The sequence below is a fragment of the Hyperolius riggenbachi genome, chromosome 1 (assembly GCF_040937935.1).
Source record: "Hyperolius riggenbachi isolate aHypRig1 chromosome 1, aHypRig1.pri, whole genome shotgun sequence".
NCBI classification, from domain to species: Eukaryota; Metazoa; Chordata; class Amphibia; order Anura; family Hyperoliidae; genus Hyperolius; species Hyperolius riggenbachi.
The window spans coordinates 479,194,253-479,220,097 of NC_090646.1; the positions used below are offsets into that span (position 1 = coordinate 479,194,253).

The following is a 25,845-nucleotide window of genomic DNA, read 5'->3' on the forward strand; positions in this document are numbered from 1 at the left end:
CCAGCCCCTAGATATCTATCTGAACCATCGCTGCAGTTCTTCTTCCCTCCAGTGCACTGCTAGCCCCTCAAGATCACCAACCACAGCTTCTGCACGACCACTTCCGCATGCCTCTCACATTCATGCTCCCTTCGCCAAGAGCAATCTGCGCTTGCGCAGTTCAAAAACACTCAAACTGCGAACGTGCAGAACGCTCTCGGCCAGGAGAGCACGAGACGCGAGAGGGACGTGCCCACATGCACACAAATCTGCAACTATAGCTGTGGTCGGCAATCTTACGGAGGGGCTAGCGGCGCTTGACCAGATAAACTTCTAGAAGCTCGAAGAAGCCCCAGGTAAGTAAAGGTTAAATGCTTTTCTTTTATCTCAGATATCCTTTAACTTTTCAAACATTCTATCATGAATAAATGAAGGAGAAAAACACTTCAACACTGTACACTTGCACAACATGTCTTGACAGACATGCACAACTTCAGTATAGCTATACTTCTTGTACATTAGGTGTTGTGTGTAACATAACCTACAAGTCAGAAACTTTTAACCTCAAATACGGTGCTTAACGAGGTTACACCACAACATGTGCAATTAAGGTACAAAGAAAGAGGAAGTTGAGGGAGAAAGGAGAGTTTCAACAGAAAATAATCCTTAAAGGTATCCACAACAGTATACAAAGAGCAATGAAGATTGGAAAAGGGCAAAGGGCAGGAGGGGATTATGCATTCAGAACATCGGTCCAGCCATTTTCTGCAGTCTAAGCTTATTTGATTTGGGTTAGCCCATGTCAGAGGCTCTAGTTAATATATAGGGCTTTATTCACAAAAGGGTGCTAATACAGTTAGCACGCCTAAAAGCTTTGGACGTGCAAACTAGGGTGCTATGTAGTTTGCACGTCTAAAGTTGTTACTGATCGCACGTGAAGTTGGTGCGCCTGAAACGTTGCACTGGTGTGCGCAAAACGTCGCAACGTCCGCGTGTAAAATAGGCAGGCTATTTTGCACACGCACGGTGCGATGTTTCGGGCACACCAGTGCGACGTTTCGCGCGCACCAAATAGCGCAAACTTAACCTGCTTAGCACATATTAGTGCGTGCAAAGATACTAAGGGGCTTTTCACTGGCGCACCCTTTTGTGAATCAAGCCCTATGTGTGCCTTGTGACAATATTTACATATTCAGGAGATTCTTTATGCTTCTAGTCTGTTGTACATTAACAGTGTGAGTTTTTTCCATCCCTTCAATTAAATTAATTGCAAAGTAAAATTCCTTCATAGAAGAGGCCGTTTGACTTTAATTGCAATTTTAAGGTTCAGTCATGTGGGCCGGCATACATAAAAAAAGGCACAAAGAAATTTGGACAACTTGAAATAGCCTTTAGTACAATAAACTTACCAATATTCTACACTTGTTGTGCTAATAACAATAGTAAAATATCAGTACTATACTGATATTTTACTACAGCTAAACCTAACCCTATTCTCGCATATGAACCCTCTTTCTACCGATGCTTAACTTCAACCACTCAAACCGTCCCTCTATCCACGCTAACTCTAACCATCCCTCCCCATTGGTTAACCTTAACCTCCCTCCCCACAGCTAACCTTAAAGTGTACCCAAGGCAACATGTGGCATGATGAGATAAACATGTGTATGTACAGTACAAAACATTTTAATAACTAGGCTGTTTTACTTGTTTTATTTTGCTGCCTGAAAGAGTTAATTTCTAGGCATGGAAGTGACAGCATTTGTCTTGTCAGTAGCTTGTCAGGAATATACTAAACATCACTGATAAGGAGTGTATAGCCATAAATGTTTTCCTGGCAGAATACAACTTCTGAGAGCAGAGGGAGATAAAATACATGAACTATTGACCATTTTCTAACTCCGGGACACTTGTTAGGCTGGCACCGAGCAGGGGTAACCAAATATTCAATCTAGTTTGTAAATGTTTAAATATAAAATAAAACCATGGGATGTCTAAAAAAGTAATTTTAAGGATTAGGCGCATACATTCAATTGCTTATGTCATCAGTTTATTTTAACCTCTGGTTCACTTTAACCTTCTCCCCATGCCTTACCTTAAATCAATGCACCCCCCTCCCCCTACAAATTTAAACATAACTGCCTCTGTGCCACTAATCCACCCCCTACTAATTTTTGGGTGCTGCCTTAGGTGCCCATTTAAATGTCAGCAATGTGGGTAAATTTGTGTGCCAATGCCAACTACAATGCAAAATACGGAAAATGGTGGCACCCAAACCTTTGCCGATTTTGGGTGCCCAAGTTTCATGTGGGCCCCAGTACCACAGTTGTTACAGCACACCCTCTCCCTTCCACCTCAATTTAACCGTGAAGATGTAAAGGGGCATATATCGATTCAAATAAGTAGATTTAACACTGGTACAAAGTACTGGCAAAGCAATTTCATACTTTCAGTGTTTTCAATTGTTTAACCCAAACAATACTTTTATTTAAAACCCCTTTCTTAACCCTTCCTTTAGTGTGTGGAGCAGATGGCAGCAGACCAACAACATGCAGGACAGACCAATGCTTTCCTGATGCTGGGTATACACGGCTCCATTTTGCCGCTCGATCGATTCCCCGCTCTATGCCGCAGGCGATTCTCTTATCTTCCGTTAGTTTTTCTTATCTTTTTTGCATTGTCTTCAATGCGGAATCGAGCGGCAAAACGATCGGGCCGTAGATCGGACATGTCGGAAATTATCTATCGAGCCATCTAAATGGCTCAGAATCGAGCCGTGTATTCCCAACATAAGAGCCCGATCCCATAGTCTGTTTGCTCCAGATATAGCAGTGTCTGTTGCAATACTGAAATAAACATTCCTGACCTGAAAAATTAGTGGATAGCAGATGCCATATCTGAGGACATGATATTCTTATGCTCTATGGACAGCGTATGCACCTTCATAAGACCACTGGAGCAAGTACAGTGTATCGGTCACACTACCCGCTCTGGCTGTCCAGCATAATAGGAACAAGCCCTAAAGAGGAGCTGCACTGCATCCCCTTGAAAGTGTAACTAAAGCAGTTAGTTGACAAAGATGTACTCAGAGAAACTTGGTAGCAGCTGGACATGGATTAATCTGTAGAGTGTATGGGGACACCCTTGGAGATCTAGACACTTGGGCTGGTGTGGGAACTTTCTTTACATCCATCTGACATATGCAGGGACAGTCTCAGGTATAACCAGATGGAAGAACTGATAATGTGGGAGCCTTTCTGATTTCAACAATTTTTATATACAACTCAAATAATAAAAACCTGAGCACTACACTCCACCTGGGCTGCTGATGAACAAGTGTAGAGGGTCACTTGCACAGAGCTATAAATTGCATGAAATAAAAGAAGTAACTCAGCACTCAAGCTGAAAAAGGGGGAGAAACTTTATTATAAAATACGCACATAAAATATTTGTTTAGGTTTATCAATCAGTGTTCGTCAAACATATTGACACCACATATAACAACACCACACCTCGAGAAAGGGGATCCCTTCCAGGAGCCCTAGTTACTCTGGAGGGCCACCTGATTGAGAAAGGTTCTTAAAGAGACACTGAAGCGAAAAAAAAATTATGATATTATGATTTGTATGTGTAGTACAGCTAAGAAATAAAACATTAAGATCAGATACATCAGTCTAATTGTTTCCAGTACAGGAAGAGTTAAGAAACTCCAGTTTGTCATCTCTATGCAAAAAAGCCATTCATTTCTACGACTTTCAAAAGTCGTGGAGAGGGCTGTCTTCTGACTTTTATTATCTCAAGTTTTATTGAACTAATTACTTTTCTTCTGCCAGAGGAGAGGTCATTAGTTCACAGACTGCTCTGAAAGAATCATTTTGAATGCTGAGTGTTGTGTAATCTGCACATATTATAGGATTGTTCAATGTTAGAAAAAACACTATATACCTGAAAATAAAAATATGAGAATTTTTTCTTTGCTGCTAAACTTCTAGTAATCATTCATAGTACACAACCAATTCATTATATCATATTTTTTTTTTTTCGCTTCAGTGTCTCTTTAAAGAGAACCCGAGGTGGGAATTACTAATACTATTGAGGCACAGAGGCTGGTTGCGCACACTAAGACCAGCCTCTGTTGCCCCATCGTGTGCCTCCATGTCCCCCCTGCTCGCCGCTATAGACCCCGCAGTGCTGGCGACACGCAGCGTGTCGCCAGCACAATTTTTACCTTAGCGCTGTCAGTCAGCGCCGCTCCCCCGCCTCCTCCGCATCGGCGCACCTGCCCGTGTCCCTTCCCTCCCGCTGATAGGAGGGAAGTGACGCAGACGGGTAGCGGTGATGCGGAGGAGGCGGGGGAGCGGCGCTGACTGACAGCGTTTAGGTAAACATTGTGCTGGCGACGCGCTGCGTGTCGCCAGCACTGCGGGGTCTATAGCGGCGAGCAGGGGGGACATGGAGGCACACGATGGGGCAACAGAGGCTGGTCTTAGTGTGCGCAACCAGCCTCTGTGCCCCAATAGTATTAGTAATTCCCACCTTGGGTTCTCTTTAAGCTTCCTGGTGTTAGAGATCAGGTGTATGATGAACTTCTGTGACAGCAGGAGCGTCACCATGTTTTTGCAGATTCCAAAAGAGCATAAGAAAAAGAAATCCTGTACAAGCATAGGCTGCACCACCAGATTCATACAATCATATCATCTCTATTAAAGAAACACTTAGGTACAAATAATTAAAACCATTTAAAAATGTGCATCGCACAATACAAGCAACCCTCCATGACACAACGTAATGTGGGAGGAAATTCAATGCAATAATGGTGCCTCACCTCACAACAATCAATAATAACCCTATTGCTGCACAATCTTCATTTGGGTTCAATAAAGATCCCAACAGGAAGTATATAGGACCCGGATCCAAGGGACAAAAACAGTCCTAAAGTGCTAATGCATGTAAGCAAAAACAATATATAAACCCAGTGCATACAGTTGTCAAGTGATGAAAAGATGTGAGAGATAAGGATATGTTTACAAACATGTAACGAATATCACATATAGGAGAAGGGGATGCAGGGAGTGGTATACATACGTATCCCCAGGACAGGGTCCCATGTAAAATCACCAGCAGCAGCAGATGGAGGGCAGAGAGAGGCATGTTGAATGCTCCACGCATGGCGTAGTCTGCGTGACTACTTCGTCAGGAGCGAAGGATTGTGGGTAGGGAGTTGCTTTAAATTGCAGGCATATAGGAGTCGGCTCACCGATAGGATGTATGCCCCTGGAGGCTCTGGCGCACACGCGCATCCCATTGGCCGCTGCAGCGCGCGGCTCAATGTTAATTGGCCGGGTCCAGGGTGGAAGTGTGTCACCGTTCTCACAGGCTGGAACGCATCTTGGTTCCTGGTAGACTACGGTGGCCGGCAATGCCTAGTAAGGTTAACAAAGCGTTCTTTAAGTACAATTTTTGGATCTTTGGTAGAGGCTACTACAAACTATATCTTTTAAGTTTTTTGCTCGTCTGCAACTCATGGAGGGGAATGGTTTTAACGTCTGAGCTAATTGCTCATCTGATAATAAAACTGACCAATGTCGTTGCAATCTATTCCTGAGTTCTTTCCATTGATTATTGTAATTTGTAATAAACCATATAGTCTTATTTTGGGGCCTCCCCTGAGGGCTCAATAGATCCGTTCTATCTACCTGTTTAGCTCGATTAAAGGCCCTGGAAATTACCTTTCTGTCGAAAGTCTGCAAAGTCTGAGCAATTTCTTCTCAGTTGCAGAAATTGGCCAACTGGGAGATTAGTCTTGATCTGGTTTATGACAACTCTGGAAATGTAGCAAGCTATTGGTGGCAGCTGGTTTGCGGAATAGGTTAAAGTGTATACGACGGTCGCTGCTGTTGTTAGGCGAAGATCAAGAAATTGAACCTGTTGGTCTGAAATTAGAGATGTCAAATGGAAGTTATACTCATTGATATTAAGTTTATCAATAAATTGTTGGCATAATTCAATGGGCCCATCCCAAAAAAACACAATATCGTCAATGAAACGGTACCATCCCAGAATATGGGACTGCTACCGTTCCATGAGACCATCGAACACAACCTTCCTCTCCCACCACCCCAAGAAAAGCCCAGCATAAGATGGGGCACATCTGGCCCCGATCGCTGTTCCTGCAACCTGTCGGTAAAATTGATGGTCAAAAAGGAAATAATTACATTTCAAGATGAATTCCAATAATTGTAGGACAAACACGTTCCTATCATTTAAATCACAACTCTCCATGTCAAGAAAGAATTTGACTGCTTTCAAATCAATTTCGTTTCATGTTTTTGCAGATTGCTGCAGTATTAGTGTTCAATCCAAGTGATGTGGAAGCTGGTAAGAAGCTACCAGCTTAACATCACCCACATAACCTAAGCAGTTAGCATTTTTATCTCGTAGTGTTTAGAGCAGTTCATTACAGTGACCAGACCTCCCACTTTACCTGGGACATGTCCCAAAATTAGGGTCCGCTGTCGCAGGCACAAATAGCTCCAGCCAATATCTCAGGTGGGCCGCTGGGACTCTGTGGCTGCACAGTTGATTGCCGTGCTCCATGCCTGCCTACTGAAAACATCAGCCTGCAAACAGGTCAGATACATGGGGAAAGGGGGGGGGTGCGGGAAGTAGCCACTTTGACTAGCAGTCTTTCTTCTTTTGTGCACCCCACTTAGCTGTTCCTTGGCAGTGTACTTACGTTTGTAATGGTGGGCTCACACTGCTTAAAGGGGCACTTAAGTCAAACTAAAAAAATTAGTTTTACTCACCTGGAGCTTCCAATAGCCCCCTGCAGTTTTCCGTTGCCCTCGCGGTCTCCCTCCGATCCTCCTGTCCCCGTCGGCAGCCACTTCTGGCTTCGGCAACAGGAGCCGACAGGCTGGGAACACGAGTGATTCTTCGCGTTCCCAGCCACAATAGCACCCTCTATGCTGCTATAGCATAGAGTATATATCATATAGCAGCATAGATGGCGCTATTGTGGCTGGGAACGCAAAGAATCACTCACGTTCCCAGCCTGTCGGCTCCTGTCGCCGAAACCGGAAGTGGTTGCGGGCGGGGAAAGGAGGATCGGACGGAGACGACGAGGGCACCGGACAGCTGCAGGGGGCTATTGGAAGCCCCAGGTGAGTAAAACTATTTTTTTTTTTGTTTGACTTAAGTGTCCCTTTAATTACATGCTTAAAGTTAACTCGTAAGGTGAAAATAAGTTAAAAGTTACTTACGTAAAGGAAAGCATCTGAATAATCAAGAGGCTTCAAAAATCATTTGCGAGCCCACCGTTCCTGTGCAAAGGCCCTCTAAACATATCCACCTGCATTGCTGAATTGTCTGTTCTCTGTTTACTGTGGACAGGGCCAGATTTACCATAAGGCACTGTAGGCACGTGCCTACAGACACCTGATGATGGAAAGGCGGCTCGCTCCCTGAGTGACTCTATTCCTCCTACTCTATAATGACAGTGTCAATGAGAGGTTACTCATACTGCTCTCTGCATTCCCCTAACACAGCGTTTCCCAACCTATGTGCCGCGACACATTCATGTGTCGCGGCAGTCTCGGGGATGTGTCGCCGCTCTGCTGTCTTCCTCCCACGCTCTCTGCCTCTGCTCCGTGTAATTAGAGCAGGGCTACAAGAAAATGGCCGCCGATGTCCACAAACACGGACGACAGCGGCCATTTTGTTGTAGTCCTGCTCTAATTATACACAGAGTGGAGATAGAGCAGAGAGAGCGGGGCGCTGAAGAGACGTCATCGCTGGAATTCACGGAGCTGGGTGAGTGAGCCGCCTGCTCATACTACCTGGGGGGAACACCAAGCTCCTATGCTTGGCTACCTACACCTAACATCCTAAACTGGGGAGGCCTATGCTTAGCTAACCATACTTATGGCACCCTTCCACCCTATACTGCGTGCACCGATATACTTTTACTGCAGGCACCCATATACCTATGCTAAGGACACCTATATACCTATACTGCGGGCACCTACATACCTTTACTGGGGACACCTATATACCTATATTACAGGCACCTACATACCTATACTGAGGGCACCTATATACCAATACTGCAGGCACCTACATACCTTTACTGGGGACACCTATATACCTACCTATATTACAGGCACCTACATACCTATACTACGGGCACCTATATACCAATACTGCAGGCACCTATATACCTTTACTGGGGACACCTATATACCTATATTACAGGCACCTACATACCTATACTGATGGCACCTACATACCTATACTGCGGGCACCTATATACCAATACTGCAGGCACCTACATACCTTTACTGGGGACACCTATATTACAGGCACCTACATACCTATACTGCGGGCACCTATATACCTATACTGCGGGCACCTATATACCTATAATGCAGGCACCTACATACCTTTACTGGGGACACCTATCTATACTGCAGTCACCTACATACCTTTACTGGGGACAACTATATACCTACCTATATTACAGGCACCTACATACCTATACTGCGGGCATCTATATACCAATACTGCAGGCACCTACATACCTTTACTGGGGACACCTATATTACAGGCACCTACATACCTATACTGCGGGCACCTATATACCTATAATGCAGGCACCTACATACCTTTACTGGGGACACCTATCTATACTACAGTCACCTACATACCTATACTGAGGGCACCTATATACCTATATTGCAGGCACCTACACCTGACTTTCTATACTACTGGGGGCACCTATGCTGTGCTACCTATATTGAGGGTACCTACACCTGACTTCCTTTACTAGAGGCAACTATACTTGGCTAACTAACTACTTATACTGAGTCTGAGGGCTTTTTTTTAATGGGGGCTGGGGGGCAAACCGTGGCTAAAATGTGCAGTGTAAATTGTCGTTGCTGTGCGATCATTCTAAATCAGGCGGGGGGGGGGATGTGTCACGGAGATCTGAACATTTGGCGTCATGTGTCACGACTTTGAAAACGTTGGGAACCACTGCCCTAACAGGATCTTCCTTCAGGGGGCACCTCTAGCTACTTAATACTGAGGTTCCCCTAGCTACCTAATACTTGGGGGTACCTCTAACTACTTAATACTGAGGATGCTTCTTGTTACCTAATACTAAGGGGCACCTGTAGCTACCTGATGGGCAAGAGAAGTAAGAGAGATGTGACAGCTGGGATAGCCGGCACACTTGTGGTGCAGTTCAGTGGGAGTTTGTAGGTTCATGGAAGGTGAAGTGTAGGCTGCCAGAACTGGGCCTATAGGCTCCTGTAAGGTAAATCTGAGCCTGACTGTGGACATTTTTCATAGTAAACAAATATAAAGTTACATTTTTGATGCTCTACTATCTGATCCTGTGAATACATGTGATCCATTTAAATGCCAACTGAATTCATCCATACAAATAAACAGAGCCTGTAATTTGTACAATAAGCCTAATACAGTATTGCCAGGTTTGCATAGGCAACAGTGATGCCCCATTTACTTACTGCAAGGCTGCATAATTATCCTGATATCCTGGAAGCATATCTAAGAGGCCTGAGTAGCTTGTGGGTAAGGAACAGGCTGTTGCTTTGTACAGCTCATTGGGTGACTAGATGATTCCCAGCTGTTTTCCTGTCTTCTCTGCTTTCCCACGCTGGCTCTTCCTTATACTGCAATAGCTGAATGATGCTCTGTTTTCCTGTATCTATACATGGAATCTGTATGGTTCTCTCTACCCTGTGCAACACAAATCAGGTTCATGGAATTAAAAAAAGAACATCCACTGACCCTGACAAAGTACTTGACATGGTCATGTGATAATTCTGCAGAACACAATTTATATGAACAATGCAGACACATATTCCGTACTAATTCTCAGTTATGCCTAATCTACATACTGATCTACTATTAACCCTAATCTAACCTGGTAATTTATTCACATAACCACTTACCAGTAACCCTAGCCTAACTCAAAACTAACTAGAACCTAATACTAACTCCTGACCTACCTCATTCAATTGGTTGTAAGGGTGAAAAAAGTAAAAAAATAGTTTGTGCAGTTCTGCAAGTAAACAGCAGAAGAGGCCACTGCTTCATTGCTAAAACAAATTCTTCCTAACTTTAAAATGCAATTTCACCATTGTTAATAATTACTACAACCTGTATCAACGCGTAGATTTGGGAAATTGGAACAGCACCTCAGCAATCCTCAATGGGTGTGGGAGAGCCGACCCCTTATACCAACAGGGTAAAAGTAGCACTTGTCGAAGATAATGGTCCGCACCACTTCCAGATTAAGAATCAACTTTTATTGGAAATCCATTAAAATGCTGTGTAGCAGCTACAGCCCGCTGTTTCTGGTTACATGCCCTTCTACAAACCGCTCAACATAGCTAGTCTATCCAATAAAAGTTGATTCTTAATCTGGAAGTGGTGCAGACACTTATCTTCAACAACTATAACATGTATCAACATTATACAGCTCTTTTTACAATTCAATATTAAATGCTTTATACATCGCAATCAGATATCATTTTCTAAGATTGCTCGGCATCTCAAATTTCACTTCTTTGCAAGTTGTAAAGAAGGTTGGATACTGTACAGAACACTCTTCATTTCCAAACTTTGTGCATGAATAATTAGAGTAATTAATGAAAGTACGTATAATATGAAAAAGTTTACTAAACCCAAAATTGAATAGAGCTCATTCTCAAAGCACTTTTTGTCATTAAGTGTAAATTATGAGTATTACCTTTGAATTTAACTTTGAAATGTAAAAACCCTTGTACTAACCTGCAGATGGACACTTATTTAACACCTTCATACCTCCCAACTTTTTGAGATGAGAAAGAGGGACACTTAAGACATGCCCCTGCCACACCCCTGATCACGCCCCCGTCACACTCCTAGTCATGAATACCATAAAGATTTCATAAGTAAAACCACACTGGTCCTTTCTATCCTGGTTCATTTTCCTTCATATTAACATTTGAAAATTAGAAATATATCAATTTAAAGGATGGGAATAAAGTTTAGAATCAATTAAACACATTTTTTAGTAGAGACATACAAATATTTACAAAGAAAGAGGGACAAAGTCCTGAAAGAGGGACAAATGAGGAGCAAAGTGGGACAGGGCTCCCAAAGAGGGACAGTCCCTCCAAAAGAGGTACAGTTGGGAGCTATGCACCTTTGTTATTTTCTGTTATAAGACTGAGGTGTTACAGTTGCTCATCACCAGCTTAGTAAGTTTGCATCCTTATGAGGATACACGGTTTCTCTTGAAATGCAGGAATTCTGGGAATTGTAGTCTGGAATCTATTGCCCTTTCTATATTGTGTGGCATATGGCCACACTTGATTGCCCCTTTTTTACAGGCTAAATCCAGACAAGTAATGCTATGTGCTGTGTGTAGTCTGTCAAGTGCATTTGTGTGACAGGTTATACCGGTACACATCCAATGATGCATAGATCAGGCCGGGCTCTTCTTCAGCTTGTTAGCTAGGATTAACAGGAAGTAGAGTGTGCATCAGCGGCTATGCAGAGGAGACCCGCAGCAAGTGAGCGACAATTGGAGCGAGCAGGAAGGTGAGTAGCGCATAGCAGGCTTCCCGCTGCACTAACTCTGCATAGAGGGGGGAGCACGGAGGGGAGCCCTGGGGAGAGGAAGGGAGGGAGAAGTCAGGCTCCTCTCCACGCGGCTAAGACTTAGTGTGGCCGCGGCTCCCCATCACAGTGCCCCCCCTCCTCATAGCACTCGGGGCAGTTGCACGGCCTGCACGCCCCTAGACACGGGGCTGCACCAGCTCCGTGTGCATGCAAAAAAGGACGTACAAAATGTGGGCATTTGTTGAAGCTGCTAGTAGAATATCAGCAATATTACCCATATTCTAGAACTGGGCACTGGATAATATGGTACTAATAGTAGACTATCCATATGTTTTACAAATATTCTATCGCTTTACCTAACCTATCACTCTCATTAATGCCCCCCCCCCATACGCCTAACACTGATCTACCCCTACATACACTTAACACTAACCTCACACCCACCCACCCCTGCCACCACCTACAGCTAACATACTTTAGTGCCAGTGTTTTTTGACAAGACAATAGTAGTGCTTTTGTTTTGTGCTGTCCAATCTACTGTTGATAAACGTAATTCATCTGAAAAGCCTATTTTTCCTAATTACTGACCAAAGGTGGATCCTAATCATAGACCTCCTAGCCACCTATTCCATTGCAAAGCTCCTGGTCTTCTTCTCCATAGATGCCAGGTATTAGCCAAAAGCAAGAGATGTGTTGACCCAGATATGACAGTTCCCTAAGGTTAAATTGAGTTAAAAGGAAACTATTATGGCTCTAATTGCCACAGTGCGGCCATAGAAAATTGGGCATGCATCCCTGAGGTCTCTGTTTTAGTGAGTAACCTTGGCATGTCCCCTTGAGAAAGAACCTACTGAATCATGAGAACCTACTGAATCTGGCATGCTGTGTTTTGAGTCTGTACTCCTGAGAAAAATGGCTTCTTGATCAGCTAATAATTCCCACCGGACAACTGCAAAGTGGTTATTAGAAAACTATAGCTTACTGTGTACCCGAGGTGACGTGTGACATCATGAGATAAACGTGTATGTACAGTGCAAAACATAACCAGGCTGTTTTACTTGTTGTATTTTGCTGCCTGAAAGAGTTATTTTTAGGCATGGAAGTGATACCTTTTGTCTTGTCGGCATTTTGACAGGAATATAGTACACATCGTTGATAAGCAAGTTACAGCCAGAAAAGTTTTCCTGGTACAATACAACTTCTGAGAGCAGAAGGAGATAAAAAAAGGTCAATAGTTCACGTACGACGATCTGTCCTGTACCGCCTCTGATAGGCTTCAGCTTATCAGATGCCGCCGATCCTCGGCCAATCAGAGGGCGGGGATCGCTGATCTCTTTTGTCTGTCATAGCAGCGCCGTAGGATGTAAACACAGGGGATTTCTTCCCCGCGTGTTTACATTTCGCCTGCGAGCCGCGATCGGAGGCTTGCAGGCTGTTCACAGAGACACCCTCCATGAATGGAAACCCACAAACGACCAGCCGCCGCCTATCGGTGTTAGGCGGTCGTTATGTGGTTAATTGTATTGCACAACAGTTGCAACAAAGTAGTTAATGGCTGTATAATGATTTCTCAGCTATGCCAGGAATCTGCTGCACATAGATTTTCAGTTTACTCCTGAGAAGAGGGGAGACAGAGGTGCTAACATGGTGGGAGCTGTTGTGGTGACTCCATAGGCTTGACAAAGGTATCCAGCCTGGGACAGACCTCTCCTGTGGTGCGATGCCATTGGCTATGACATGCTAGCATGCTGCCAGATGGTGGATGCTACACCCCAAACTTTGCTCTGCTATAGAAAGCAGAAGCACTGTGATGTGGTGGTTGTGGATTGGACCAGTGCAGCACTTTAGGTGGGCCCCTTTCCTGGCACCAGCACTCCTCAACCTGGAAAAGAAGCCACAGTGGAGAAAAATACACTTTATGAGGAAAGTAGGCAATTTTTCCCTAGGTGTTGCGGAATTTACATCAGTACATATAGTAACGAGAATATATGGGTAAGGCCACAATTCATTTCCCTACAAAAGAAAGCATTTGCATGCAATTATTGCTGCTAAGGGTGCCAGCCAGTTATTAACTTTTAAAAGGCCATTTACATTTTTGTGCGGGTGAGATGATCGTTGTAAAGTCAGGTTAACAGGGGAAATCTGGAAAGAGACAAATTGCTTTCACAGCTACTGTATTATTCTATGAATCTTTTGAAGTGAAGATACATTTCAGGTGACAGGTCCCCTTTAAATATGATGCAGTGCTGCAAAAGCATCACATTCCTATTCATTCACATCTGCCTTACTCCCAGTGGAGCTTGCCATCCTATTTCCCTTCCCCAGACACAAAAACATGCACACTGGGGCCAGTTTGGTAAGGAGCCCAGTAACCTACCAGCATGTTTTGGATTGCGGGAGGAAACCATCACACCAAGAGGAAACCCACATGAACACATGGCACCCATACAAAGTCCACACAGACGGCAGCAAAGCCATAGCCCTTGCTTTGCAAGACATCGATGCTAACCACTAAGAGAGATTAGCTGATGGGATCTTTTCCACCGCTCTTATGGGAAATTCTTGCCGTTTTTTTCCCTACAAGTAAAATGTGAATGAAAACAAGGTCGTATTTCCACTTTGCACAGCAGTCTGAAAATGAAAAGAAATGAACATGTGTGTCTGAGACTTTAGTTATGTTTCTAAAGGAATGTAATGTTCATTACCAAGAAACATTATTTCTATTCTGTTTTGAAGCTCTATTTTTCGAGAATGTGCCCATGCAGCTGTGCAGATGTTGAAGATAACATTTGAATTTTGTCCTTTACAGCTTGTAGGATACAACGAGAAACCACTCACCCTCCAGATGTTTATCGGCACAGCAGATGAACGCAACCTGAGACCTCATGCATTTTATCAAGTCCATCGAATCACAGGAAAAATGGTGGCCACACCCAGTTATGAAGCCCTTGTAGCAAGCACTAAAGTTTTGGAGATGTCCCTTCTCCCCGAGAATAACATGTGTGCCAAGTAAGCTGCATGGAAAAATAAGAATAAAATAGATAGATAGGAAGTAGTGATCCGACAGCCTAGAAACATAAGAGGTAAGCCAGAAGGAAATAAAGGAGAATAGGGCAATATATTGCTTGAACTACCAACGAACCGACTCGCACACCTCCAATATGTACTGAACTTGGCTGCTCATCTCATTCATCGCTCTTCTTGCTCTGTCTCTGCTGCTCCTCTCTGTCAAGCTCTTCATTGGTTGCCACTTACCGAGAGGATTCATTTTATACTCTTAATCCTAACCTACAAAGCTCTCCACAATCTCTCTCCCCTGTACATCTCTTCACTAGTCTCCAGATACCAACCCACCTGCAATCTCCTATCTGCACAGGAGCTTCTTTTGTCCTACTCTAGAATTACCTACTCGCATTCATGTATACAAAACTTCCTCAAAACTCACTTTTTCCAACAAGCATATGGCTCCAACTTAGGCCATTCCCCTTCAACCTCTCAAGTTTTACTCCTTAAAGTGAACCTCCGGACTAAAAATCGACTCAGCAGCACTGAAAAGGCCTAGTGTTTCTTTAACAGTTTTACAGCATCAGAACTTTGTTTCTCTTATCCAAGCCTCATTTTTAGCTGCACAGAAGAAAACTGCCCGGGCTTTTTTCCCCTGATGCTGTGCAAAGCATGATGGGATTTCTGATGTTGTTGCTCTCGTTCTGCTGTTTTGGTGCAAATTTTTTTTTTTTTACATTTTGAATTTGACATTTGAAGCCTAGCGTGTGCAGCTGGGAGGGGTTATCAGGACACAGGACAGTTGGAACTGTGTCTCCTGCTCCTTGTCACCTCCTTTCAACCAAAAAGATGGCTGCCCCCATGACAAAGATGGCAGCCCCCATGAATCACAAACATTTGCCTGTTCTTTAAAAACAGAGTGGGTAAAAAAATTATATTTCCTATCTATTCTAATTAACATAACTAATGTAACGTAATGACAGTATGTTTGTTTAGGCTGAAGTTCCCCTTTAATAGATAACCTAAATAGGCACTGTACCTGTAGGTATACAGCATACTTCCCCACCTCTTGTTTCCCTCCCCCCCATTCCTTTAGATTGCTCTTACCTTTTGTGTCTTGGATTTTGTTGTTCATTTCATAGCTTGCAGTCTGTTATACATTTTATTCATCATGTTACATCTGTCATTGTAACCCACCATTTCTACATGTACCAGAGTCCATATTATGATGTATATCATTGTCTATATCATCATGTACCATTTGTTTGTTTTCCTACTATGTACAGCAGTGGTGCCTAACTCTAAGACCCCCCACTGATGGTGCCTAACCCTAAGACCCCCCCTCTGGCTGATGGTGCCTATCCCTAACCCCCCTGGTGGCGTCTAACCTTAAACCTCCCCTAAAGCTTTCCTCCCCCTCAACTACAAAGTTGCGGCGTGTGGTAATCAAGGTAAATTTTGGTGCCTGGAGGCCCCCGGTTAGCGTTAGTGATTTGAAATAATCCCTGGGGCCGTGGCTTGCGGAAATGCTACCAGCGGCATTGCAGAAATGCTTGCGGAAATACAAATAGCGGCATTGCATTGCGGAAATATAAATAGCGCCATTGCATTGCGGAAATACAAATAGCGGCATTGAAGAATTGTGGTATTGCATTGCAGAAATACAATGCTGCTGTTTGCATTTCTGAAAGCCCCAGCGTCAATATTTTAAATCTCCACAGATAATCGGGCTCCTCCAGGTGCTGAAATTTACCTTGATTGCCGGATATCACGGCCATTATAAAAGCCACGATTTGCGGAGGTGCTCGATAGCAGCCGCTGCCATGCGCCCTAATTTCCTTTCTTTGCCACTATTTGTGACTTTTATAATAGATTATTGGCAGCTTTTATAGGCGCTGTTTTTTCCTGCTTATTCCCTGGTATACTACCACAGCAGTCCAGAAAAGAGTTCCAGTGTTTTAAGTAAAAACAGATATTTTGTATATATTTTGGCGACAGCAGGGCCAAGGCCTCTCCATAACCTTCTGTCCTACTCTAGGTAATGAGTAGTAATGGGCAGAAACACAGAAAACAGTGTTTCCTGAAGCTCACCCTGAATGTGGTTCCTATGAGCAACAAGTCTACTGCCTTCGTTAAACATCTTAAATAGGAACTTCAGCCTAAACAAACATACTGTCATCAAGTTACATTAGTTATGTTAATTAGATTAGATAGGTAATATAATCTCTTATCCACATTGTTTTAAAAGAACAGGCAAATGTTTGTGATTCATGGGGGCTGCCATCTTTGTCATGGGGGCAGCAATCTTTTTGGTTGAAAGGAGGTGACAAGGAGCAGGAGACACAGTTCCAACTGTCCTGTGTCCTGATTACCCCTCCCAGCTGCACACACTAGGCTTCAAATGTCAAATTCAAAAAAAAAAAAAATTGCACCAAAACAGCAGAACGAGAACAACAACATCAGAAATCCCATCATGCTTTGCACGGCATCAGGGGAAAAAAGCCCGGGCAGTTTTCTTTTGTGCAGCTAAAAATGAGGCTTGTATAAGAGAAACAAAGTTCTGATGCTGTGAAACTGTTAGGGCTCTTTTCCACTATGAAATCGCGATTCAGATCGCGATCGCAATCGCGCTTCAATTTCCACTATGCGATTGTGATTGCGATTGAGCTACTATACTCATTATAGTACAGCTCAATCGCATACAAAACGCGGCAGGACGACGATTGCGCTTTTACCAAAATCGCATTACAATCGGATCGCACTAATGGAAATTGCTGCTGCAGTTTCCATTAGCTTAATGTACCTTGCGATTTGCGATCAGAAGCAAATCGCAAATCGCAGGCTAGTGGAAAAAGGCCCTTAAAGAGTAACTGTCAGGCTGCAGAAGCTAATTTAAACCTCTATTCTCCTGTGTTAAACAGTTTAGAAGGAAGCCAAAAAGGCATTAGTGAAGATAAAAATCTCTCTTACCTTTGATGTGTGCTTATCAGAAAAGCTGTTAGACCCAAGCAGGACGCAAGCCGCATACTATACTGCAAAGCATTCTGGGGCCCTCCCCTCGGCTGCTAATGAGACGTTACAGCAGCTTGTAATCAGTCCAGCGCGTAGCACTGATAAATCTCCGGGCAGAGTACACTGCAGGAGTCAGCTATTGTTCCTAGCCACATGGCTAATTAATATTCACTGCACACTGTGTTATTCAGTACGAGCTTTTCTGTGATCAGGAAGCAGGCAGGACATGACGACACAATTGGCTTCATAGAAGACAGAAAAACATGGAACCTGCCATGAGCTGTCAGGAGCATCAATCTCTGCATATACTATATAAAAATTCTGTGAAGTACAAACGTGGACAGTGAAATGCATATGTAATGTAAGTACAGCCTATATTTAGCTACTGATATATGTGTTTATTTTCTCTGAGACCTTATACCTAACAGCTCCTCTTTAAAGAAACACCAAGCCTTTTCAGTGCTGCTGAGTTGATTTTTAGTCCGGAGGTTCACTTTAATGAATGACATTGACAGATATGTCTTTAAGTGATTCAGTAAATTGCTAATAGGTATCTCTATGTTCCAGTATAGACTGCGCTGGAATTCTAAAACTACGAAATTCTGACATCGAGCTCAGGAAGGGAGAGACGGACATTGGCCGAAAGAATACACGTGTCCGACTTGTATTTCGTGTCCACGTTCCTCAGGGTGGTGGGAAAGGTGTCTCTCTACAAGCAGCATCAATACCTATAGAGTGCTGTAAGTATTAAAGTTTCATTAGAAAAGAAATGAAAATAATATTTGTATAATCTGCAGAACAAAGGAGGCTTTCTATTGAACGTGGGACTTTAATAGGAGGGAAAACAATATTTGGTTTAAATATTCATGACCACAACCCTTATGTTAAGTTACAACTTACTTGTATATACATAAAAAAACAACATTATAAAACACTGGTATCCTGAGTACTGGTAGTTTACAAAATCACGTAGCATCCTAAATTGACAGAAATAGCAAATCTACTATTCAAAACATCACATGGGGCTTAGGAGCAGTGAGAACCTCAACTACGCCACACGCTAGGTATACAGTCATTTTATACTAAATTGGATGGTACAAACACCAATACATATAACAATCCCTGGATCAGTCAATGTGATTCATAAAGCAGATGTCACTTCATCAGAAGAAGAAATTGTACAACAGATATAAGTAAGTACCATAATACGAGGATAAATACAAGTCCCATTGGCAGTCCAGCAACAAGTACACATGAGGGACAACGGGGGGGTACCTAAGGACTAAGATCACTATCTCCACATGTTCATTGCCATGCCTGCAGCTGTTTGTTGAAAATACTACTAAGAGACTAAATAGATCATGGTACAAATATGTATTTGCTAATATTCACATATACCCCATTGTGCCCCAAGCATGTCCATTTTATAAAAAAAAAAGCCAAATGTTTGCAAATTACAGAACCTATGACATTGCCAGTAGATAGGCTCCACAAGCTAGGAAGGAAAAATAAGTGTAAAAAATTTAAGAAAAATTGCTGAAAGGCGCCTAGGTGTGAACCAGCCCTGAGTATTAGGCTCTGTTCACAGTTGGGTGTTGGGGAGCGATGTAACAGAGGCACTTTAACACGATGCAACACTGCAATTGTAAGTCTATGCAACAGAGTGCATCTGGAGCAATGCTATCCAATTCCAATATTTTTTATTGAAAAAATTTTTGAAAAACATTTTACAGAGATAAAATAATGTGGTTAGAGCAGTATACAAGTTATAACAATAGTACAGTATGTTGATTAGATAGGTAATGAAATACATAAACAAAAAGCATTGACATATATTATAAAGAAATTACTTTCAGATATGTATAAAATCTTGAGGATTTTGTGTTATATTATCAATTTTTATTATGCATCAGTAGAAATGAAGTTGAAGAAAATAATTAATCTACTCAGTATTCAATCAAACCTGTAAGAGAAAGAAAAGCTTGAGATATTGTGCACTACTCTATAAGGAAGTCAAAGTCAAGAATGATACTTGACGCACTTTGGCTGTATTTACTTTTGTTGTTGAAGTAAAGGGTTGGGGATATACCCCTATTGTTTTGTATGTACCATCAATAATGATAAGGGGAATAAGTTGTTGATCCCAACAAGTCTTGTTGTGTAGTTTTGAAGAAATCTAATATGTTAGTCCTGTTGTTATTATCCCATACAGGAAGTGGTTAGTGAAAATCTCTCTACCTGGAGAATGGGGGAATTATACCACCCTACAGAGACTCCAGGGAGTGATTATGCCATGTAGTGCATATCTTGGGTCTTCCAAATATGGGTTGCAAGTGTAAATGTTGTTTTGGTTGGCTCTAAGTTGATAAATATTGGGAGGAGGCTGCAAGCAGTTTAATGGTTGAGTTTAAAGTTTATTATTATTGTTATTGTTAATGGTATGAATCTGTATTGATTATTAATTGGTATTTGGCGTATAAATGGAGGTGTTTAGACCATAGGTCAACTATGCTAGGTAGTTCTAGCAATCAACAATCTACTCTACATTGAACATTGAACAGGGGGTGCAGGGTTGTCCTGAATTAGTGTGTGGATAGGTAGGATCAGATTACACATCCTCAGATATTCTGTTGAGGATTTTTACAGATAAAGATAACATATAACATATACAGTTTCCAGGATCTGTCTCGTGAGAACCAACAAGCAACCATCAGTCATGCTTCCAAACATTCACTCAGTCTGTGAGAGGGAAATATACTCAGAATTTCAAAAGTTTGGAGTTTTTATATACTGTGGGCCAAAGATTAGCCTTACTCAGAAAAGAATTTATGGTGCCATTCCTGATTGCCCAAGCTTTCTCCGCAAGGAGGTTGGACTCAACAATCCTTAGGATTTCCCCCATGGTGGGGATAGTGTCAGATTTCCAGTTAAGAGCGATTTGGTTCCTAGTAACAATGAAGACATGGTTATAGATCAATCTTTCTTGTGATGGGAGATCCCTAGTACCCAGGTGTAAGAGGGCCATGCCAGAGGGGATGGCTTGCAGAGACATGGGTAACTTCTTTAAAAAACCTTCTATGTTGTTTCTAAGTGTGGTTAATTTGGGGCAGTCCCAAAGAAGGTGGCCGATGGAGCCCGTCAAGTTGCACCCCCTCCAACATAGGGGGGAGGATTTTGTGTCAAATTTGGCTATTTTGTCTGGGGTCATGTACCATTGCCATACTGTTTTAATTAATCCTTCATAATGGTTCACACAGTGTGAGGATTGTTTCACAGACTTTGCAGTGAGCTCCCATTCTTCCACATTAATTTCTACTCCCAAGTAATCCTGCCAGCTTTTAAATTGCCACTTTGGGAATTTTTCTTTCAAGTATAATAGGGTTCTATAGAGGAGCGATGTACCCTTAGTATGAATACCCTCTGGTTGAATAAGTTTCTTAATTTGGGGAAGTATAATGATTGGGGAAAAATGATGTTTTTTGATGAATCTGCTAATTCTAGAATATAGGGGTAAGTCTGTAGTGGGGATATTGTAACTTGTCCTTAGCTGGTCAAATGGTTTAATTTCGTCATTGTCTAATAAGTCTGTAATGTTTTTTATTCCTGCATCTATCCAGGTTTGTATATCTATGTCTCTGATAACCATGTTAAGAGCTGTTAAAGGAGTATCTACTTCTATTGCTAAGGGGTCATCTTTACAAAGTTTCAATAATTCCTTCCATAATCTAATAGTATTGGCTGTAATGGGGTTGTAATTAGTGTGTCTAACCTGCCAAACCAGTCTAGATTCTAGAAAAATCCTGTATGAGTTGTATGGAAGCTGTTCTTCTTCTATGGAGAACCATTGTTTGGTAAGATCTTCCAACCAAATTGATCTAGATTGGTCTAGCAGGGTCGACTTGTAGTAAAATTCCAGATTGGGGACTCCTAGCCCTAGATTTGAGGTATGGGATGTTAATACTTTATTAGAAAATCTAGATTTTTTGTTTAGTAGTATAAATTTGTTAAGAAGTTTTTGTAGGGAGTTAAAACAAGTTTGAGGGACTTTGATAGGTAGGTTCCTGAACAGGTAGAGAAGTTGGGGAAGTACTATCATCTTAAAGGCCGCTGCTCTACCCATCCAGGAATACTCTATTTTAGCTAAAGCTTCTAGTTTGTCTTTAAACTTTTTCAACCAGGGGTTGTAGTTCTCTTTGTAAAGCTGGGATATTTGTGGGGTCAGATATATACCCAGGTATTTTATGGCAGTATCATTCCATGTAAAGCTACAGGATTTCTTGAGAGTTTCTCTGATTTTCTGAGGAATAAAACATGGGAGGATTACAGTTTTCTTTTGGTTGAGTTTATAATATGAGATATGGGAGAAGTTGTTAATTTTTTTGTTGGCAGCTGGCAATGATGTTAAGGGTTTCTGAAGGAATAAAATTATGTCGTCGGCATATAGGCTAAGTTTGCTAGTTGATTGATTTAGTTTTATACCATGTATTTGGGAGTTGTCTCTAATACTTTGGGCTAAGGGTTCTAATGAAAGGTTAAAAATTAAAGGGGAGAGGGGGCATCCTTGACGGGTTCCATTTTTAATGTCAAAAGCTTGAGACAAAGAGCCAGAAGATAATACTTTCGCCGAAGGTTGGGTATACAGAGCAAGGATTGCTTTGTGTAGAAAGCTAGGGATTCCAAATTTAGATAGCACTCTTGATAAGTACAACCAGTTGACTCTGTCGAACGCCTTCTCCGCATCAAGTGATACCAGGAGGGTAGGCGTCCGACAGAGTCTCACTTTATGGATCAAGGCAAGGGCTTTTCGAGTACCATCACATGTCGATCTATGTCTGGTGAATCCTACTTGATCAGGGTGTAACATTTGTGTCATCAAAGGGGCAATTCTGTTCGCTATTACTTTAGAATAAATTTTGATGTCAGTGTTCAAAAGGGATATGGGTCGATAACTGCTTGGGTCAGATGGATCTTTATCCTCTTTAGGGATGGTGGTGATTAAGGCCGATAATGACTCCTTGGGGAAGATACCTGATAGTGCTACCTCATTATACATGTCTGTAAGGGGTTTAACTAATGTGGAGATAAATTTCTTAAAATAACTATTAATAAAGCCATCTGGCCCTGGGGCCTTGTCATTTTTAAGGGAATTTATAGCCCGGGTGACTTCTTGCTGATTAAAGGGTATTTGTAAAGTTTCCTGTTCGAATTCAGATAGAGTAGGGAGGTTAATCTTGTCTAGGTATTTGTCAATTTCCTGTATGTTTGGGGTGTGGGTATTTGGGTCTGACTCTAGGTTGTAAAGGGACTCATAATATGAGGCCAGGGCATCAATTATTTCTTGGGGATGGTGAACTACTTTTTTTGATTTAGGGTGTGTAATCTTTACTATTCTGTGGAGCACTCTTTTCCCTTTGATCTTTCTGGCCATTATTTTCCCAGCTCTATTATTTTCATAGTACCAGTTTTCTTTAAGGATGGTTTGCCACTTGTCATATTCATAATAAAGTGTGTCTGCCAACTCTTGTCTTGTTTCCTCCAGGGACTTTATCAGATCTCTTTTTTTGTTATTAAATATTTCCTTTTCCAAGGATTTAATTTTTTGTAACAACCTGTTTGTGTTTTCATTTCTTTTTTTCTTTTGTATGGCACTTAATTTCAGAAATACTCCTCTAATGAAGGCTTTGTGTGCATTCCATAGTACTGTTTTGGAAACATCTTTGGTGTCATTTATTTCAAAGTATTCTGAGAGTTCTTTTTTGATGATGGGTAAAGAATGTTCGGAGTTCAAAATAAATTTATTCAATTTCCATAGATGGGGGCGTGCAGGGGAGTTTGTTAGACTAAATTTGATGAGTAGGGGGGAGTGATCTGACCAACTTCTGGGTATAATTTCGGCTCCTGTGAGTAGTGGTAGGGTAAACCTGTCAACTAGGCAATAATCAATATGTGTAAAGGATTTTTGTACAGGGGAGTAATAAGTATATTCCTTAGAAGTAGGATGAAAGCATCTCCATGAATCATAAAGTTCATGGTTCAATAGTGCTGGTTGAAGGATGGAATGGGTTCTTCTGGTGTTGGATGTACAATCCATTTGTATGTCAGCTATGGCGTTAAAGTCACCTGAAATAAACAGGTGTCCTTTTTGTAGTGTTGATATTTTCTTTAATTTTTTGTTAATAAATTTAAGTTGATGTGAGTTTGGGGAATATAAATTTGCAAAAGTGTACTCTTGGGAATTAATAGTACCCTTAACAATTACGAATCTGCCATCATCACTAGTGAAAGTTTCCTCTACCACTAAGCCCAGCGAGTCTTTCACTGCTATGCAGACCCCTGCTTTTTTCTTTTTTGTTTTTAGTGTTGAGTGGAATATTTGGGAAAATTGGTGTATTTTAAATCTGTTTGCGGAAATCTTGGTCAGATGCGATTCCTGAGTGCACACAATGTCTGCACTTTGTTCCTTTATCAGTTTCTGTAAGAGGAAACGTTTTCTATATGAGTTGAGTCCTCTCACATTAACTGATAGAATATTACAATTTAAAACCATGGTTACTATAGCAAATGCATTCATACAAAACATACCAATCAGTCGGTCCTTCACGAGACAGTCCTGGAGCATCCATTAATCCTCTGCATATCATGATGATGAGCACACCTATATAGTTTGAGGACAACAACCTGCAAAACATATGAACCTGAAGGAAAAACAGAAAAAACAGATAATACAGAAACCTAGGCCGCACACTGGTTGGCATCCGGTTCTACCCACCAGTAAGCTGCCTGCCTGGAGAATGGGGACTTACTGAGAAGCCTCCCGACAGAGACTCCAGACAAAGGAGTCTTAAAAACTATTATTTAAACAACTAGAACAGTGGTAACAAGAGAACTAGTTAGGATCTGATTAGATCCAAAAAGGAAGCTTGATTGGTGGTATGAACTCAAGTGGTTCAAATCAAGCCTATTCCTTCAAGGGGAAGAACAAGTTTGTTTATGCCCTGAGGAATAAAGCCTTTGGGGGGAAAAAAAAGTTTGTGGATGAATACCGTCTGCTCAAGAAGCTGAAGAAGCCCCTGCTGAATCTTCTTTCTCCGCTTGGTCAGGAGAAGGGGCAGTGTCCATCTGGTTCAGTGGGGGGCCTTTGAGATTTTGCCTCGGGGAAGCCAGCTGCTTTGAAAGAGATACCTGGTAGATAGGCTTCTCTGTATGAAATGGTCTGTCCTTCCTGGGGTCTCTTGGGATAAAGATTGGGATATCCCATTTAGCCAACAGGCCGTAAGCTTCTTTCGGGTTCCTGGCAACATGAGTCACTCCATTGTCTGAAATCAAAAGTTTTGGAGGGAAACCCCAGGAATAAGCAATTTTCCTATGGCGCAGGGTGGTAGTAACTTCTGAGAACTGTCTCCTTGCATGGAGTGTCGCTTGCGAGAGGTCCTGGTACAGGATGAGGTCCTGAAATGGATTGGGTAGTTTTTTGCCACCTCTAGTTGCTGCAAGTAATCTTTCCTTCGCATGAAAGAAATGTACCCTCGTTATGACATCTCGTGGAAGATGCTTGGGTACGTGGGAGGGCTTTGGCAGACGATGGGCCCTGTCAATCACTAGTTCTTGGTCCGGGAGATCAGGAGCTGTGGTCTTCAAAATATCTTTTGCATATTCCTTTAGATCATCAGAGTGAACAGATTCTGGTACGCCTCGTATTTTAATATTATTCCGGCGGTTTCTATCCTCGTTGTCGGATATTTTCTCCTTCATAAAGATGTGTTCTTTTAGTAACTCTTTATGTGCTCCAACAAGGTTATTATGGGCAATGGTCATCTCCTCTATTCTCCTTTCAAGCTTGGAAATTCTGGAGTCAGTTTCCCCTGCGATTTGCGAGACGTGACCTGCTAAGGATTGAAGGTCTGCTCTGACTTCTCCAATGTCATTTTGGATGACTGCTCTGAAGGAAAGCATAAAGTCCTTTAGAAACTGCTGTGAAGTGGGTTGGTCAGTTACTGGAAAGGATTCCAGAGGATCCAGAGCTTGTGGATGTCTTTGTGTCCTATTGTCCCTTTGAAGCCGTTGGGGAAGTGCATGTATGTTTTCCAGAGTTGATGCGACCATCTGTCCGCTTGGTAAGGAGTATTGCGTATTATTTGTATGGGTGGACGCGTCCGCATGTACGCCTGGAGTGGTGGGATGCGTATTTTGCGGACCGTCGGACGCGTCCAAACGTAC

At 42.2% G+C, this 25,845-nt stretch overlaps 1 protein-coding gene across 3 annotated transcripts in view; it reads left to right on the forward strand.

Annotated features, from left to right (window-relative positions):
• The window catches only part of NFATC4 (nuclear factor of activated T cells 4), an 88,819-nt gene that overhangs the window by 37,191 nt on the left and 25,783 nt on the right, over positions 1-25,845 (forward strand). For all 3 annotated transcript variants that reach the window (XM_068241520.1, XM_068241529.1, XM_068241538.1), the window contains 2 exons: positions 14,423-14,622; positions 18,196-18,368. In XM_068241520.1, the coding sequence (XP_068097621.1) occupies positions 14,423-14,622; positions 18,196-18,368 (373 nt within the window). The remainder of the gene's footprint in view (positions 1-14,422; positions 14,623-18,195; positions 18,369-25,845) is intronic.